Source organism: Mesoplodon densirostris, chromosome 9 (assembly GCF_025265405.1).
Source record: "Mesoplodon densirostris isolate mMesDen1 chromosome 9, mMesDen1 primary haplotype, whole genome shotgun sequence".
In the NCBI taxonomy this organism is placed as follows: domain Eukaryota; kingdom Metazoa; phylum Chordata; class Mammalia; order Artiodactyla; family Ziphiidae; genus Mesoplodon; species Mesoplodon densirostris.
The window spans coordinates 58647955-58667967 of record NC_082669.1 but is presented as its reverse complement, the minus strand read 5'-3'; the positions used below and the strand labels follow the sequence as shown (position 1 = coordinate 58667967).

Genomic DNA, 20013 nt, shown 5'->3' with positions numbered 1-20013 from the left:
CAAGAGTCTTGCCTCTCATTTCATTGCACAGCCTAGCTCCTGGACTTGAGATTCACTGCACAGACCTAAATCTTTCCTTATATTAGTCTTTATTTTCCCGAGGAGTTTATTCCAGTGTCAGGGATTCCCTTCATCTTCTGCTTGACCAATTACTGGCCCTCTTTGCAAAATGAATAAGTTCAAGCCTGTTTTTTAAAAATAAGTCACTTTTTGAAAAATCAGAGTGGTTTTATGACCGCAGTCTTCCCTCTAAGTTAGAACTTTGACAAGAAGGTGATTAAATGCACATTTAGCTTTTCATATATATATACAAGAATGCTGTATCCGACAGTTCTAGTCGGTACAGTTGAGGAAACAGACTTGTTTTTATTGGTGGGTGGATTTCTTCACAAATCATTTTCAAGAGATCAATTGTTGTCTAATCCAGTGGCCAGTGCCCATGTTGGCATCTTTGGCACAGAGACAAGATGTGCACTGTCAAATAAAAGGACCCAGTCCATTTGGCTTTGCTCTGTGATGAGTGTGACAGTGAGTAAAGCATGAATATAGAGACCCTCCCCATCATTCACTCCAGGTCACTCTATTTCCAACTCTGTGAGACAAAGCACACTCTTAATGCTTCAGACGTAGGCCCACCGTGTATGTCGTTCTTTCTCATCATAAATTGCAAGTGAGGAATATCCTAGAACGTTTTGTTCTTTTTTTTAATTTCCTTTTAAGCCTTTATATGGAAGTTAGTATCTCCATTGAATGCTTTAATAAGTAAATTGAACCTGCTACACCTCTACTCTTTATGTCCAGCTTTCATGAACTAAAATGTTAATAAATCCCAGCGAAGAATTTTATAGACATATTTAGAAGTCAACTCTTAGGAACAAAATGTAACTTGTTTTAGTTGTTCTACAAGCAGATGTATCATCAGTTTTAGAGGGAGTCTTTTGGCACCACAACGTGAAAAAACAAACAAAGAAACCTTGCAGTCCCAGTTTACAAAGTAACTTTAAAAAGACAAGGATGAATTTCCTTCCCACTTCAAAATAAAAAGTCATCCTCTGAGACATGTATACTTTGAAGATGTTCCTTAGGGACCAGAATTTGACCTTAAGATGTTTTTACCCCAAAATGATTGTTTACTTTTAAATTCATGTGTCTCAGGTAAAGTAAAACCTCTTGTAAGTATAAAAATTAATATAGTCAATTCTCAATCAAAAACTCAGTCATTCAACAAATGTCGTGTCCCCACTCTGTACCAGGAACCGTGCCTCATAGGAAAGGCCCTTTTCACCTTGCCATTGCCCAGTTTTTTCTCTTTCTCGTGCCATCATTTTCATGCTCTACTTTCAGTTTTCTCTACCCAACGTTGACAGTCTTCCTTAGTGTGGCAAAAGACTTGACTTTGCTCTTTATTTTCAAGATGACTTAGAAACTTAGGTGAGCTTTTAAAGCATTTAGTTGACGGGTTGAGTGAAGAGAAGTGAGAGGCACTGTTGGATCACTGCCTTGATGGCAGAGCGGGGAGCTGTGGTGGGTGAGAGATGGCAGGCCAGTATGGCTCTGCTCACCCTCCCTGCCTCCAGTTCACACTCAGGTTCTTCCTAGGTCAGAGGACATGTAATGTTAGAGCTAGACAACCCTTAATGACCATCTGTTCCATCTTCCTCATTTCTGAGGTACAAAAATCTGACCTGCACAAGGAGTAAAGAAAATATCCTGCTCTATAGTCACGGTCTAAAGCTGTTTTCTGCTATTCGTGTTACATTCTTTCATATTTTTTTTAAAAAACTCAGGTAAAGTGTACGTGTATGTGTGTGTGTGTGTGTGTGTGTGTTGCATAGATAAGGACTAGGAAAATGATGACATTTGTTATGATTAGAATAGCAGAATACTATTATTTTCTACTGTATTAAAAGCATTTGTTTGAAAGTTACTCATAAGATTCTCTCCACAAACATACTCTGAATTCAGTAGAGATTGTTTCTCTTCATTTTCATACAGATTTATAATTTTAAACTTCCTTAAGGTTTTTTCCCAGGGAGTTTCCACAAACAACAAACAACATCTTTTAAAAACAATGAGTATGGAATGAACGTGACAGTTTCTGTCCCACCTACCCTTCCCCGTTTATGTGACCCTCCAGGAATGTAGAGCCGGCTGAGCTCACCCTGTGAGCTGACAGGCACAGTTCTGACCGCCTGAGGCCGACCCCCACTCGGTGACCTGGCATCCAGCACTGAAATCCATAGGAGGGCCTCACCATTAGCAGTTGCATCTCCTCATTTGCTGGGACATCCCTTGAGGCTCCCCTGGGACACAGAAGTCCCAGTGACAGTCACTCACAGAGGGCCAGCCTCCACCCCTGATGTCTGAATGTTCCTTGTGAAAAACCTGCAACACCCCATCTCTCCAAACTGCTCCCTGTGCTGAATTTCCTTGACCAGTCCCCCTGCCCTTTCACATCTCTAGATGGCCTGATCTCCATTCCTCTTGATCAAGATGTAAAGCCATTTGAAAAAATTCTCTGAACCCCTTTCTTAACCTCTCCCACCCCCAGCCTCAGACAATCACTGATCACTTTTCTGTTTCTATAATTTTGCATTTTTCAGAATGTCATCTAAATGAAAGTATATAGTGTGTAGCCTTTGGCTTCTTTCACTTAGGATAATGCATTTGAGAGTCATCTATAAAGTTGAGTGGTGAAGGAAGGAACATTAGCCGGAAATAACTTCAGTTATCTAGTTTTTGAGGCTTAATAGAGGTAACCTAAAAGAATTAGTTTAAAAAAAAGAGGCAAGACAACACCACCAATTTAGTGCTTATTCCAGGGAGAAAGACCTAAAAACTGTAAGTGTGGATGATTTTATAGTAACTAATTAGATTATAGAGATTATAAATATTTATCTGTAGGGGGAAAAACAGTCTCTTCTGCTACCGCTAAAAATCACCTAAAATGTTGGATAAAATACAAGCACATCCGTTCAAATGCATATGCATAGCTGAACCAAGAAGAAATTAACTGAAATCTCCAGGGGCCAAGAATGAAAAAAACAGAATGATAAGTAAGTGCTAAAGTTGCAGCTGCCCTTGAGATATTGCTAAAACAGGAACGTGGAGCCACTTGAGGGTCAGGAAACAAGGCTTTGGGCCTGAGAAAGTTAGGAGGGCATAGGAGTTGAGATTCCCCACAGAGAGTCAAGACCCTCAAAGCACTTCAGCCAGTAATGGGCTGGCTAAAAAAAAAAAAAAAAAAAAAAAAAAATCTTCTTCCAGCACAGAGAGACTGCAAGGACAATTGTTTGTGTTGCCCTTGGCTCTGAATGGGGATGAAAAAGACTCCCCTGAGAATTCTACAAGTTTAGGTTTAAATTTACATAACTCACTTGGTCTCAGAAGCCAACAGAAAGAACTTGGAGTACCTAGGTGTTGAGAGAGCTCCAGGGCTCCTAGCAGAAGCAAAAGAAAATCCCTATAGAGAAACATACTCTCAACCCAGGTGCTTCAGGACTCCCACAGATTATCAAAGCCAAGCATGAGCCCAAAATCCAGAATTATAAAACGTGAAAAAGTCATTGTGAGTGAGGGTCAGTAGCAAAAGCGACAAAACTGGACTCCTCCACCTCACCCAAAACTTCAGCTATTGGGAATTATCAGACATAGAACAAAACTATATTTAAAATATTGTAAAGAAATAAAAGATTACATTAAAAACTTGAACAGGAAACCATTAAAGTTGAAAATGAAAATTTGTCAGAGATTTAAACTTATAAGAACAAAATGAATAAGGAAAACAGTGTATTAGATGCACCTGATTAGAGAGTTAGTTGAGCTGGAAGATGGCTCTGAAGTAATTACTCAGAATGGAGAACAGAGAGACTAACAGATGGAAAATATGAAAGAACAAGTGAAGACATGGAAAATTTAATAAGATGGTATTACATTAGAGTTATAAAACGAGGGAAGAGAGAGAATTGAGCAAAGGCAATATTCGGAAAGTTAATGGCTGAGGTCTTCTTCCAGAATTGATGAAAGACATGAAACCTCAAATTCAGGAAATACTATGAATACCAAGCAGGTTAAATCAAAAGAACCCCATACATCGCAAACTGCAGAACTCTGAGGTGGAAGAGAATAGCTAACAGGCAACAAGAAAAGCCTGTGTAATGATATATTCTGAGTTAAGGGAAAATGCTTTGAACCTAAAATTATTTCTCCAGCTGACTATTATCCTGTATGAAAACAAAACTGAGAGAATTTGCCACCAAGCTCTTTAGTCATAGAAAGAACTTCTGAAGTTTGTATTTCAGATACAAAAAAAGTTATCTGGGAAGGGATGTCTGAAACATGAAAAGAAAGGTGATTAAATAAATGATAAACATGGGTAAATCTAAATAATAATAACCAAAACAGTGTTTAATGTGTGTCCTTATGTAGAAAGTAGAAACAAAATATTAGACAGTATAATACGATAGGACTAGTGTCATCAGAATTCAAGTGTTCCTATGTTTTTTTATTGTTTGGCAGGAGGGTAAAGAGAAAGTGTAACTTTGAACTTTAAATAGTTAAAAAGTTAAGGGGCCATACACTTGGAGAACTAAGGGTGAAGGTATATTCAAAGTGTGGAAGTTTCTTCAGATATCCTTGATGGTATTAAAAACACTAAACCAACTTACCCCCAAAGACGACTCCACTGGCTGCAGCTTGGGCAGTCGTGTGGTGTTCTTGGTCTTATATCTGTTAAGTTTCTGCAGGGCAGTGGAAGTTATTGCCAGGAACACAGCATGACCTCTAAACAGACAAGTGAACTATACAAATTCATTACTGTTTCACCAAGAAGGTCCATCAGAAGGCTTAGCTAGGCCACAGGAGAATTGAATTAAAACCAGGAAAGCACATTACAAGAGTTCTGACCTAGGTGGGCTAAACCTGGGGGAACTTCCCTTCTGTTGCCTCATTATTGGATTTCAGATTTGCTGAGGCTTGCCAGGAGGATCATTTCACTTCCCATTAATCCCAACCTCATACACAAAGCACTGAGAATTTCAAATGTAGTGTATTGTAGTAGACTTCAGTTTCCTTACATCATCCTTTACATCATTTCTGTATTCTATATACAGAAAATTTTATTTTTTTATAATCCTATTGAGTGTTTTTTTTTTAACCTAAATTAGTATGGCACAAATGAATTGACCAACTTTTGTGAAGTCATGCACAGGACAGTCCAACCAGTGTGACTTTAACAGATTTATAGAGGAACTTTAAAAGTGGGGCGTTACCACAAGGGTAAAAATATGTGAAGCAACTTACAACACTGCTTTTGTGGAGAAAAGGCATTAGGTTCTGGGTTGGCCAAGGGATGGTGATGCACTGCCATCCAACCAGACTGTGAATGACTGGTTACGTCTTGTAAAAAATGAAGTTTCCTGAAAAAACTGTCAGCATGTTGCTGGTCTTGGGAGAGTTCTAATGCTTGTTGTCTTAGCATTAATTGAAAATGGAATGAAATATGAATATGCAGTGAAGTTCATGAGGCAAAAGTGTAGTGGAGATTTTGAAAGCCAGCAACTTTTGGAGAAATATTGTCCTAAAATCTTGCTGCACTTCATAGATACCAGGAGCCATAGAAATACTGTTGAAGTCAATAAAGCTGGGCTACCTGATGTCTTAAGTTCCTTGGAAATAGAACTTTAGACAGGACCCAATTTATTGTGTATATTAGCCAACATGTAGACTTGGTGAATGATAAGTCTAATGAAGCTTTCACAGGAGCATTGATAAGCAGTTTTATCAGGCCTCAAGCTTAGCAGAATCGCAGCCTCTGTGTTTGTATTATGATCAGCCTGTTTGGAAACTTAGCAAAAGATTCTTGCTGTTCAGCATTTAAAACATGCTTATCATTTTGATCAATTGACCTTTCCTGAAACCATGCAGTATTGGGTTATAGGTCTTCTTCAAATCTATTCCCATTCTAGAGTCTTATCATTATATAAGAAATTTAAAGAGATTGGGTGCCGAAATAGCCAGCACAATGCTTGTATGTTTTTAATGTCATGCAGAATTAAAATCCCCGGACCTATCCTCTGTGGTTTGTCCCCTCAGTCATTTCAAACATTGATAGTAGGGCTTATGTGGCTACTTGCCTGCTACTTTACATCTGTATCTCCCATATTTAAAACAGTATACATCAGATTTGTGTAACCACAGATTTTGTTGGCTTTTGACCAAGTCTTATGATGATTTTTTCTTAATATCTTTCTATAAATCTCATTTCGTGCTGTTATGAAAACCTCCATGTTGAAAATCACAAATCTCTGGTTGTAAAGTTCATGGGAAGTCCACATTGTACAGAAACACGTATCTTTAATGTCGCCAGACAAAAGTGTCTTAAAATTAATTTAATGTTTGCACTTTAGGGTGCAACTTAAAAGAGAAGGCCTGAAAAAAGAGTGGGAGTGAACATTAAGTATTTTTGGCAAAACATTGTGTTTGTCTCATGTTGGACATATGGAATATGCCCTTTAGTTTAGTCAGTATTTTTTTAATTGTAGACATGATTTGTTGTTATAGCTTAAATAATTCTGAATCAAAATTTCTGAAAATCCCTTAATTTTTTCCAGTTTTCATTGGAAGTTGTTTGCTGACTATTGTTGTTAGAAGTGTGAATTTTTTGCTTCTTTCCCAATCTTTCTTACAAAAAGGGAAATTTGTTCCTGCTGACAAATTGAGCAGACATCTGATATTTTATATTCCTGTTGAAGTGTATATATTCCTGTTGAACTTAATATTTGTATACTTGATAATTTGTCTTATGTAATTGATAAATGGTGCTGTATGTTGATGTTTGTTCAATCATATATTTATATATATGATATAAATATCATATATTTATACTATCTGGATTGTATGATTATAGTTCTTTGGGAGAAATAATTTATAACTGTACACCAGCTTGTAAAAACCTAGTGCTAGAGTTTAAACATCAAAATAAATATTGAAATACAAAAAGAAAAAGAAAAGAGTAACTAGTAAACACATGGAAATAGAATGTATAATTTCTAAAATAGAAGATGGAAAATGTTGAATTTTAAAAGTCAATCCAAAAGAGGGCAGGGAAAGAGGAAAAAGATAAGGCAGGACAGAATAGGATGCAAGATTAAAATGGTAGCAGTAATTCCAAATATTAATATATCAGTAATCATGACAAATATGGATTAAATTTTCTCCTTAGAAGACAAGGATTGTTTAATTGGATAAACATTAAACCCAGCTATGAAATATTTATGAAAGACACCTTAAAATTATGGATATGAAATATTAAAAGACAGTAACAAAAGGTATGCCAGGCAAATACTAAGCAAAAGAAAGCTGAGGTCATTAAATTAATAAGAAAAAAATGAACTTTAACCCAGAAAGCTTTATTAAAGATAAAGAAGTTCACCACGGAAAGATTAAAGACTGAATTTACCAGGAAAAGATAACAGCGCTAGACTGTTAAGCATTTAATTACCCAGCTTTACAATATATAAAACAAAACTTGGGGGAATTGTAAGGAAAGATTTTAAAATCTACCATCACAATGGGAGACTGAAAACAACCACAATCATTCTAACATTCTGATAAGGTAAACTTATGGCTTGGGATAAAACTTCCAAATAAGGTATCCCAGAAGTATCATATCAGACCACTTAGATGGACTCAAAAAGTGGTTCTGGTAATGATGAAGATTCTGATGTTGAAAATGCATATGGAGAGTTGGAATAAAAATGGTTCTTCAAATACAAGTGAGGATATAGCAAACTTTCTAAATTAAAATTTTGTGTGATAGTTCAGATGTTTATGTATAAACCAGATAGCACAAATAAGCATTTGATTATTTTATTGACTTTATTAACAAGTTTAGTCAGTTTGAGGGAGGGGAAATGTCTTCTTGGTAATTCCTTATATTTAGGTCTATATGCGTTAAATCTAAATGTGATCAACAATCGATTGCAAAAACAAATACAACTTTAAATATTTATAATTCTTCAAAATAGTGAAACCATGCTTCAAGGATGATTTATGGCTTGTTGGAGCTGGAAGGACTGCAGACATAATGTGGTTCATCACTCTTTAACAGAGTCAGGCCTAAAACTCAGATCTAGTCTCGGTCTGGCACTGTCGTTGTGTTTTATCAAAGCTGTATAAAATGGATACCAATGTGTTGTTCACCATGGTTACATACAAACTGTATGTTCAATATAAGTGCAGTTTTTGCCATGAAGTCTACCTATCTCAAACTTTGCATTTGATATTTAGAAACATATTAATGAAAAAATTTTAATAGCAAAAGAGTCTTAGGAAGAGGAAGGAATAATTTGGATGGCCCTGGACCCTATTAAAAGAAAGAAAGAAGAAGAAAAAAAACCGCAGAATTTTAAGAATGCCTCCTTTTCCTGTAGACAAATTTCTCTTTGCCAGGTAGAGACATTTAAAACCAAGATACTGATCAGTTTTTTTAAAAACAGCCATTACAGCAGCCAAACACTGAACCCATGGGTGAGACCTTCAGCTATGAAGATTTAGAGAGAAGGTCTCTTAGAGTGGATCTTTGGAGTAATATTTTTCTTTGCTCTTCTCCCTTTTTCTTCCTCTGCCCAAATTCATGACCTGCTTTCCTCTTCCTCACGCCCAATCCATCCCCCTCCCCCCACACCATAACAATTTAAAATCAATGCTAAAGAGCTGCTTGAGGAGGGGAAGGGAGAGAATTGTTGGTCACGAGGAAAGATGTTTATTGGCTCATAGCTTGTTTTGTAGCTTCAAGGCTTTTGAAAGAATACCCACTAGCAGATGCAACTTTTCTTCACATTCTTCTGGCTGCTTAAGAGTCACTGTACTTACTTCATCTTGTAGAAACTCAGGAATCTGTGGGTAAAAGCCTTTAGGAATGATCAGAGAGCTTGGCACAAGCAAAACCACTTTAAGAGTCAACTAGTTCTGGGTGGGTTTGCATCTGCTCAACCTGCTAATTGAGCAAACCATTACCTTCTCTGACTTCCACTTAGCTCCCCCTGCTGTTAGACGGAAACAGAGTTATCTTGTCTGAATAGTAAATAGGAGAGTGTGTGAAAAGCGCCTAGGAGAGCGCTTGACACATGTTCACCTACTCATAAATGGTAATCATTATTAGGAAGACTTTAATTATCATTTTTATGTTAACTATTTGGGTTTGATTGCCCTGAGCAGTGAAATAGAGATTCCATGGAAAACAAGGCTGGCTGGACAGTGTGGTCTGTTCCCCATTTGAAAGTAGCACCACATGGAAGGTTTTACTCCTCTGCTTTTTCGGTAATCTTGAGACACATATTTTCTCTCTACTGTCGTTTTAAAGGTCATCTTGAATTGATTCAGTCCCATATGGTTTAAGCCTATCCCCTTTGTTAACCTGCAGGTTAATATTATGATTGTTAATATTTGAAAGGGTACTTATTCCAATAATTTTTTGTTCAATGTAAGAAAATGTAAATTCTTAAAGGGAAAAGTAACTTTAGTAACTAGAGACTTTAATAGTAGATTTATTTTAATTCTCCTGGTTATTTTGTATTAATTTTCCTGTAAATGTATCCAGATGTGTATGCAGTACCTATACTCTATGAACAAATTCTGGCAACTATTTGATAAATTATCTTCTGAAATTTTCTACCTTGGGACCTAATTCTATCCTGAAAATATCAATCCTTTGCTTATAGTAAAATATGTTACATCAGTGAGGAAAGCGAGAGTAAAAGCTGGTTTACAGTAACAGATACTCTAGGAACTAATGTGAATTCTGCTTCTTTTTATTTTCAACAGGCAATTTAACTTGTTTTCTTGGCCAGGAATAAATAAATGCTGAAAAATTAGGTGAGCCTTATGTCTTACTTAGGGGATTTTCTTGTTTGTTCTGATTTCTCTCTTTTTTGCTTGTGTTTTCAGGCTCAGCTATGTGAATCATGCAGAGGATCTGGCCTCCAAACTCCTACAGTGTTCCCCAAAGAACAGACTGTCAGCACAGGCCGCCTTGAGCCACGAGTATTTTAGTGACCTGCCCCCACGGCTATGGGAACTGACTGATAGTGAGTATGACGAATTCAAAACATCCAATCGAAGCAGGGACATGATTTTAGCATCTATGTGTAACACACATGTAGAGAGGTTCACATGTTTATATATGCATCTAATATTACGTATGCTTATATATGCATTGCCTGTATACGTGTGTGTGTGTGTGGTGTGTGTGTGTGTGTATAGAGAGAGAGAGAGAGAGAGAGAGAATGGGGGGAGGTGGGTAGTGTGTGTATATATTTAGTGGAATCCTGCCATTCAATTGCTAGCTTACCAGACACAGGAAGAAAATGGATTCCTTTTTTGCTATCTCTGCTCTGCAGTCAGCAGCTGCATGTCTTTGTATTTGATTATGTGTGTGTCCAAAAAAATGATATGAGCAGTCATAAAGGAAAAGGAAAATATGATTTACATATTTAGTGCCTTCTGCATATAGTATTTTTTAGCTGGCTGCAGTACACAGAGTAGAAATGATTCATTTCTGTTTGATTCTCAGAGACAATCTTGGTTGTAACAATAACCTTAAAAAGGGCTGCTATGCAGTGAGCTGACGAACAGAGTTGGCAATTGGCTAATGCGCTGAATTGACATGTAAGAACTGAAGACATGTAATTCATTTCAACTACAGATGCTCTTGGTATTCATACAGAGCTCTTCTCTGGATCTTTTAAAACAAAACACATTCCTGGGTGGGTTTTTGTTTTGTTTTTACAAAAGTGTTCATATTTACACAGCCTTTTTCAATTACATTTTAAATATTTGGGGGAGGATTTATGACTGGGAGGATCTCATCTTTCTTCCAAAGTGTGAAACAAAATTCTTGTGAAATTTTGCAGAACACTATTTCAGTAAGAACACTTTTGTTCAGTGGTGATACATTCTTTCCAAATGCCAGTGAAAGATATTTCTCCTCATACTCTTTTCTTTTTGCCTTAAAAATTAATATACTGCATATATGGATGGATATTATAATATCATTTTTAATCCTTGTGTACACATCACTTACCATAGACATACATAAAATTTATTTCTTTATTCTCTTAGACTTTTTTCCCCCCATGATAGCATTGGAGTCTCCTCGACAACAATAACCTTTTATTTTGGAACTAAGTCCCAAGTAACAACTCTTGGGTATTCCTACCCTAAATCTTTTCTGATACCTCATATTTAATTCTAATTACTTTTTTTTTACTCTAAAGTAACTATAGATATATTAACCCACTACTCCCCCATGCTTTGAAATCTTCTTCAGTATTTCATATATTCCAAGCCCATATTTATCCCATATTCTGTCCTACTTCCTTTCTGAAAGTCTACCCACTGACCATTACTACAGCTATCCCCATTTTAAAAAAATTAAAGACGAAATCCCTATAGAAAACTAATGAATTGGTAACACATCTTCCCATACTGAAAAAAAAAAAAAAATGATGCCAGTGGACTCATTAGTTTATTGCTCATCAAACTCAAACATATGGTTTGTTTTCCCATTCAGTATAACTTGCAACTTGATATCACTCCTCCTTGGTGACATCTCAATCCCATCTGACTTGATGATTGACTTTAAGCCAGGATTTTGATGGTCTATGAATTCTGAATTCTGTAATAGTACTTTTCTGTTAATATGGACTTATTACCCACTTGGCACTTAGTTTATCAGCCAGTGGTTAAATCCAGTTTCTATCAGTGAGTAAATGCCTACACATTATCACTCGGCAGCAGGCTGCCAATGGAGACAGCCTTGTCCCTGTCATTAACAAGCACAATGTATGCAGAACACCAGAGGGGAATTAAAACCACAAAAAATACCTCAGGGTGGTATTTTTAATATGAGAATTTAATTTGTAATTTCACAGATTAAGAATTTTGGCTGCATTAATCCCTTTATCAGCTCACAGCAGGCTATTTGCAGAAGCATAACCATAAGGCGATATTCATTGGCAGAAACACGTCTTTGCATAACGTTAAACATCAGGAGCAGTGAAACCTTTTGAAGGGGGGAGAATAAAGATGAAAAATCATTATATTTTTAAAGCAAGATTCTGCTAAATGCCTCCGGTAACAATTTTGAGTTACAGAAATGCTATTTCTGTGTCTAGTAGATAATCATTATGAAGCATAAATCCAGTCACAAGAAAGGACAATCCCAGTATTAAATACCACAGTCATTTCCATTTCGAACAACATGGTAGTCCTTGTAAACATGTTTACACAACAAAGAATTCCTAGGCGTTGGAGACTTTGGGAACTAGTTCTTTTAAGTGAAATGACTGGTTTTGGTGACTCTGTTATCTAGGTTCATATTCTGCAGACTCTATGTAAAAGTTCTTGAAATTCTTAAAATTCAATTTTACATTAGTGTGGAGTCTTGGAAAAGTTCACCACCTGGCAAATGGCAGCAGCAGCAGCAGCAGGGCCAGTATCCTCATACGCTTCCTTTCCAAGGAGATTTGGAAAGAGATCCATCTGAAAAGAAGTGTTGCAGAACCAGTAAATGGATTGTCTTATCAACCAAGTCATGGTTTCTATTAATCAGTTTTAGGAGCCTCACATTAATACATAGTCTATTCAGGATGCAGTAACAAAATAACTTAGACCGGGGCTTAAACAACAAACATTTATTTCTCACAGTTCTGAAGGCTGGGAAGTCCAAGATCAAGGTATCGGCAAAATCAAGTTTCCTGATGAGACAGCCACCTCCCTGTATCTTCACGTGGTAGAGAAAGTGACACCTCTCTCTCCCTCTCTCTCTCTCTCTCTCTCTCTCTCTCTCTCTGTCTCTCTCTCTCTCTCTTTTTCATATAAAGCCACTAATCTCATCCTAAGGGCCTCACCTTCATGACTTCATCTAACCCTAAATACTACCCAAAGGCCTCATCTCCAAAAACTATCACATGGGGGGTTAAGGCGTCAGCATATGAATTTTGGAGGGACACAATTAAGTCCATAGCAGTCACATTCTTAAAGATGGGTCATGGCATTTTTTTTTTTTTAAAGAATGTCTGCAAAGGGAAAACTCTTACGCAAGCAGAAAGCAAACCCAGGTTAAAAGGAGAAGATTGTAACAAAAGTAAGTTCAAAGTGGGCTCCAGTCTTCTTGGCCTACTTTAATATATCAGACCTTTTGAGAAGAGTATCAAGTGTTATTAGAACCTTGGTTACACAGAGCACTGCAGTCATTCCATGAATTCTTACAAAAATGAAGTTGTATGCTGATGCCAGACTGTTATTTGCTTTGGAAGAACATATAGCAATATAATATCTTTCTTAATTGTACTAGTCCTTAAAACCTCACCAGTTTACAGAATGCCAAAATTTAGAAGCAATGTATTAGTGTGCCACTGAAGCAGGAATTATAAATTCATCAAGCAAGAATTATGGTACAGTTACCTGGAGATCTGGCGGTTAAAGCTGGCTAATTCTAGTGGCACCCTGTCATTCTCCCTCTATCCCAAAACCCGAACAGCCTTGCCCCACTTCTTCACAAAGATTTAATTGCAGGGAAGTAAATGGAGGGCTGATTTAGAAGAAATTCATTACCTTCCCCAAATACACCAAAGGGCATTCTCCTGTGTATACTATCAAGTTACATAAATTATTGAAGCTGAACCACCCTTGTCAAAGTAAATGAACAAAATACACTTCATAGCGTAGAGTCCTTGATTTTATTACATTCATTTGCTAATTCACTAAACTCAGGTCTGCAGTGAAAGAAGGCCAACAAATTGGTGTAGTGTGAAGAGCACTGAACTGGGAATCAGACCACCTGGATTCCAGCTTCAGCTCTGCTGTTAACTAGCTGGGCAACTTTGGAGAAGTGCCTTAGTCTCTGTGGGTTCCCGATTTCTCATATAGAGACACAGTGATCCCTAAGGACCTTTCAGCTCTAATGTTGGTAGGGTTTCTTACTTATTCCTATATATGTCCTATATATTATCCTAAAGCAACGTTATGCCATTAATGGAGCTCCATGCCATCTTTTTAAAAAGAAAACACACCCTGTTCAAACATATTTGCTGCTCTAGTTCCTAGACTTCCATTGTCTCTTGAATCCTTTTGAGCCGAGCTTTTATACCCAAGATTCCACAACTGCTGGTTTTAGTCTCTATCCATTGGTCTTTCCCCAGCCCTCATCTTGATCCATCAGCATAATTCAACACAGTTGACCACTGTCTCCTCGTAGTAACATTTCCTTCACTTGGATTCCAGGACAGGACATTTTCCTTTTGCCTCCCTAAACATTCCTTTTCATACTCCTTTGCAGATTTCTCATCTGCCAGACCTCTCACTCTTAGAGTGCCCTGGGGCTTAATCCTCAGATCTTCCTATCTGCATATGCTCCCTAGAGCCTAGATGATCTCATTTAATCTCATGATTTAGATATCATCTGTGTACACTGAGAGCTTCCAAATTTCAATCTCCAGTCCCATCTTCCCTGACTCCAGACTTGCATATACCAGCTGACGACTTAACATCTCCATTTGGACGTCTAGTAGGCGTTTCCAACTTCATATTACCAGAACTGAGCTCCTTATCTTTTCCCTCAGACTTGCTCATTTTGTAGTCTTCACCTTGTTAATAAATGGCAATGCCATTCTTCCAGCTGTTGGAAGTTACGCTTGACTCCTCTTCTTTTGTCATGCCCAAACCCAGTTCTTCTGCAGACCCTGTTGGTGCTGCCTTCCAAATAGATCAATAGACCGTCCTCACTTCTCCACTGCCCTCACTGCCCTATGTCACTCACCATCTCCCTTCACCTGTGTTTTTACAATAGCCGTCTAACTGTTTTGCCTGCTCCTTCTGTTTCTCCTTAGGCTTTGCTGTTTCTTCTTTCTTCAGTTCGTCCTTGCTCTTCCTCTAGCTATATGCATGACTTGCCCTCTCACCTTTTTGGGTCTCTGCTCCAAGGTACCTTTACCTGGGAAGCCTTCACTGACCTGCTTCCACCTTGGCATTTTCTGTTTCTCTTCCTGCTTTATTATTATTCACAACATTTACAACTAGTTGATATATTCATCTGAGTGTTTATCATCTGTCTCCCCTAAGTGGAATCTACAAAAACCAGGGTTTCTTTTCATTCTGATTGATTCACTACAGGTTTCTGAAAACCTAGAACAGTGTGGGGCTCAATAAATATTTCTTCAAAGAATGAATGAAAGAATGCACAAAGAAAGGGCCAAATATGTTGTTTCCAAATTCAAGCTTATTGTTCTGGATCAGAGAAATATGAGAGATCAGCTGAGCTGTGGTTTGGAGGGGAAGACAGACTATCCTGTCATATGTGTGTGTAAATCTGTACGAGTGTGAGTGTGTGTGGGGGGGGCTGTGACGACTTGACATTTCAAAGACCAACGCATACCATGATGTTTTATGTGCGGAACATCCAGCATTGCATCTCAGCCTCCAATTTTGAAAGAAACGATTCTAAATATACCTATAAATATGTAAATGAAAACTTTTCATTCTGTCCACAGTGTCTTCTATTTTTACCGTCCCAAATGTAAGATTGCAACCAGAAGCTGGAGAAAGTATGCGGGCCTTTGGGAAAAACAATAGTTATGGCAAAAGTCTATCAAATAGCAAGCACTGATGAGCACAGCATTCTCAAGAGAGCACAGGTAAGATGACCTACTTTACTTGGAAAGTAATTGTGAAAAGACATTGAGTCAATCTTTCAAATGAAATATTTCAGACTTATTTTTTCCTGAGTATCTTATGAATCTCTTATGTTTGTTACGGCATTCGTTACAGATTCTAGTGAGGCAGAGAGCTGGCAGTCATTTCTGTATTTTTAGGCACTTGCTGGAGTCTAACCAAAATGGTCCTTTATTTATGTAGTCATAAGCAAACCATGTTAGTCATAAGCAAATCATTTCACTACTCACCCATCCTTCATAGAGGCTAGAAAATGGTTAACCTCGGAGGATATTTAAGCCACAGACCTGCTTTGTGTGGCCCACACAATTGTTTTCCTTGGTTGCTCCCATTGTAAGATGAGGAGATTTTGCACAAAGTCTGGGTTTCCGGCTTTTCTCGAGAAATCAGCAGCTCTGGCAGCACTGAAGTCACATTCCGGCCAGAAGTTTGTGCAGTAACGGAAGTGTGGCTGCGTCCTTTGGAAAGGACATGGGCTCGCTGGTTTACTTTAGTGGCCATTTGGGCCACTTCACCCCTTTCTGATTCCTGGGTGGCCCCTAGTACAGACCTTATTGTGGTGAAGCAGTTATTTATTGTTTTTCCTATTCGATTCTTTGGCCTCTGCTATTCTGCAGATGAAAAGCAGAACCTAAACGAGATAGTCCCTGAGCCTGTCGGCCCGTCCAGGTGATCACACAGGCTTTACAGAAACAAGCATAAGATGGCAACTTCTGAAAAGGCTGTGTCTTTAGTGCCAGTTGGAAATGTCTGGGTGTTTTGGAAGTTTACGCCTATATATATCTCTTCGTTTACTGCAACATAACTCTGAAGCAAACAGGGAACCAACTTTTTTGTGGGGAAGGCTTTTTATTTGCTAGCCCATATTGTTAGTTGCTTGTGTGGCTGTTCAGGAATTAAATGTTCCAGTGAATTGGAAGATACAGACAGCATCGCGAGGGCTCTTCCTTCCTCTCTCTCTTAATGTGAAATATGTTAACAGGCTGAACTGTCGGCAGATTACATGTCCACATTGTCTTGTGGGTGATTAGTCAATACATTTGGACTTAGCTTTTGTGTATGCTCAATGTGGAGGTCAATTTTAGCCTCTCGGGAGTATGGTGGTGATTTATGAACGATTGGAGAAAAGATTCCCAGAATGATAAAAGATAGTGTATAAATGCCAGTTGGGAAATGTTACTAGTAGACTTTCCATTTCATACGTAAGATTCTTCATTCTTCTGGTTATTTCTCCCTATTGGATAAAAAGTTACCCGGAAGCACAACTTTATTCACCCAGTAGCATTTGTACTCTCACTTCAATTGGTCAGACAAAGAGTGGGACTGAGATTTTGACCAGTTACCTCCTGGTTCTGAGAATGGTTTTACTTCATGAGGGTTGCAGCAGATGCTGTTGAGGGTATCTGACCTGCATTACCGTCATGAGAGCCCCTGACCGTATCAATCCCTCAGCCAGTTCCGTAGAACAAAACAAAGAGTGGACTGTATTTGTGTTGCTGCCCTATACACACATACACACAGGCAAGCTTGAATGTCCATCGCAGGGCTCTGTCCTTTCTTCTCTGCTCGTTTGAGATCTCTCTGACCTGAGCCTGGCCGGTCAAAACTGCTAGAATGTGTTTCAGGTCAGCTTTTCCGTGTCAATCAAATCAGGCTCACTGGATAGAAGCATTGCCCGTAAGGTCTCAAAATACTGCTAAGTGAAAAGAGATTTTCAAGAGCTGCTCGGAACTACAGTCATCAGTATTCAAAAGCCTTTACAAAGATGTTTTTTCTTTGTAGTATGTTTTTAAAACTAGATTCAAGGGTATTATCTAGAACCTCTTCCTCTAGAATTATCTAATAATACTAGAAATATGTTCTCTATGAATTTTGTCTTTTTCATATCAACTTTTAAAGCTTTAATATTATTATTGCCTTTGTTGTTTTCTTCAGAATCTAGGTACCTCAGTTTGATTCAACATTACGTTAAGGAAACATCTAAATTTCTTTTTCTTAGAAAAGCTGCATGGAAGCTGGATTTTAAGAGTTTTCTGTCAGTCAGCAAAAAAGGAAATCATTTTAATTTTTCATCTTTATAGGGTTTTCTTTTAATCAAATGGGTTCATCTTAGAGATTAAATAGCATAGCCTATATATTGGCCTAATACATCCTGCACAGTGGAGCTGATTCTAATCAATAGCTGAATACCAGTGTCTATACTGTAGACATTATAGAGTCAAAAGTCTACATAAATAAGGGTATTCATAAAGAAAATATGTAATTCCCTAGATTTTGATTTTGTTGTTGATGAATTAATTAACAGTTTAGAGCAAGCTGAGGCATCTTAAATTTTCCTCAAATGCTCCAGTTCTTTGTAAAGCCCAGAGAGACTGGGAAGGAGAGGAAGGGGGAAGAGGTTACGAGCTCAGAGAGGCTAAGACTGTAACCTAGCATTTTAGCCACCTCTCTCTGGGGAGTTACACAGAGGTAAATATGGAAAATGCATTGTATCACTTCTGGTTTTGAAATGATGGAGGACTGAGTAGAGAGGAGCGTTTCAAGTCCTAAGTTTTCTCTTATACCACAATGCCGAATTGTTTCTAAACTTGTATATCCTAAGGTCACTTCAGTTATTTAGTTAATAATCCTGGATTTACATAAACTGGCCTTACTGGAAAAGTTAATGAGAAGCATTTTTCTTTGCAGCAGAAAGCAATTTTGGTTTCAGAGTCTTGTAACCAAATGAAACGAAAAGAAAACCACATGCACCTAAGTTTAAAAATGGAGCTAATGGATGATCAAGATACTGTGCTTCCTACAGTTTGTTATCCTCTAAAGATATGAATAGACTACAGATTGCATAGATTGTCCCCACCCTTTTTATCAGCATTAAAGGATAGGACTTTCCTAAAGTCTGAGAGAGCCTTAAATACGCATAGAAAATTTCCCTAAGGGAAAGACCGGAAACTATATTGAATATCACATCCGTTAGTATCACTTATGTTTGTGCACAATGATACCGAATACACCCCCAGGCTGAGCTTGATTTTCCAGTTATTCTAAATTGAGTGAGGAAGTGCACAGTCACTCTTGTCTGCTCTCCTTTTGCTGAATACAGGGGATAAGAATGGGCTCTAATCTTTTAGACAGATGTTTTATAATTTTCTTGAAATGGTGTATGCTCATTATGGAACATCTCTTTTCAATGAATCAGTTGGTCTTCAAACCCTATTAAATTCATAATAAATATAGAAATATCTGTCTGGTGCATGAAAAAGCTGTATTTGGTTCAAGTGCAAGAAGTTAACTGCATGCATATTTTGGTGACCCTCTCCTTGCTTTCTAGTATATTATCTTCGCTAATCAATGTTATTTAAGTATCATATGAAAATGAAAAACAAATGTGGTAGACTCTTTCTGTTTGACTCAGTCATCAAGCAATAATTTCCTAAAAGTAGGCTGCCAGGTAAACAGTAGGATGCATAAATTGCTCAAGAATTTTAATTAAATAAGAGAAAGATTTTTTTAAAAACCGAACTCCAGGCAAAATGTAATTCATTGGTGCTTAAGACTCCGTGGCATCGCTAACTGAACGTTCATGAGAGAGGTGTTCGCACACCCTGGGGAAGTGGGGGGTAGTGCCAAAACCCCTGGTGAGTTTTTAAAAATCCAGGGTCTGGGGTCTTCTGCATTTTAAAGAACCCCAAAGGATGTTGATGTAGGTAACCTTTGAACCACATATTATGACCTGTTCGGTAACTATTTAAGAATTGTACATTTATGAAGTAAAATAATCAACTTATTTGGGCCAGGACTGGATAAAGACAAAACAGGAAAAGCCATCCCTTCCTTTCCCTTCCCTTTTTTTTTAAGGAAGATTAATATAAAGTTGTGCTGTCCAACAGGGTAACCACTAGCCACGTGTAGCTATTTTAAGTTCATTTTTAAGTAATTAAATTAAAATTAATTTAATTAATTAAAATTAAACTAAATTACAACCTTGTTCCCCCAGTAGGAGTAAATGGAATAAGCTGAAGTTAAGGAATTTTGTGTTAGCATAAATATAAGTGCAGAAGAGGACACATACAGGCTAAATTCTAAAGAATCAATCCCAGTTGTTATCCAGTTGTTCTTTTAAAATCTTAACAATTGTTCTAAGCCAACACAGAATTTTTTTCTCTTGAGGCAAAACAAGTTAAACAAGACTAGTAAGATATGAGAGTGAGGATTATTTATATTATTAATTTATAATGTGTTCCTGGGGCAGTCTATAGCCGAGCTCTTTTCTTCAGATTCAGA

General features: G+C 37.6%; 1 protein-coding gene across 4 annotated transcripts in view; it reads left to right on the top strand.

The window, feature by feature from the left end:
* The window catches only part of CDK14 (cyclin dependent kinase 14), a 614965-nt gene that overhangs the window by 517930 nt on the left and 77022 nt on the right, over positions 1 to 20013 (top strand). For all 4 annotated transcript variants that reach the window (XM_060108929.1, XM_060108927.1, XM_060108930.1 and 1 more), the window contains 2 exons: positions 9949 to 10088; positions 15552 to 15695. In XM_060108929.1, the coding sequence (XP_059964912.1) occupies positions 9949 to 10088; positions 15552 to 15667 (256 nt within the window). In that variant the 3' untranslated portion in view covers positions 15668 to 15695. The remainder of the gene's footprint in view (positions 1 to 9948; positions 10089 to 15551; positions 15696 to 20013) is intronic.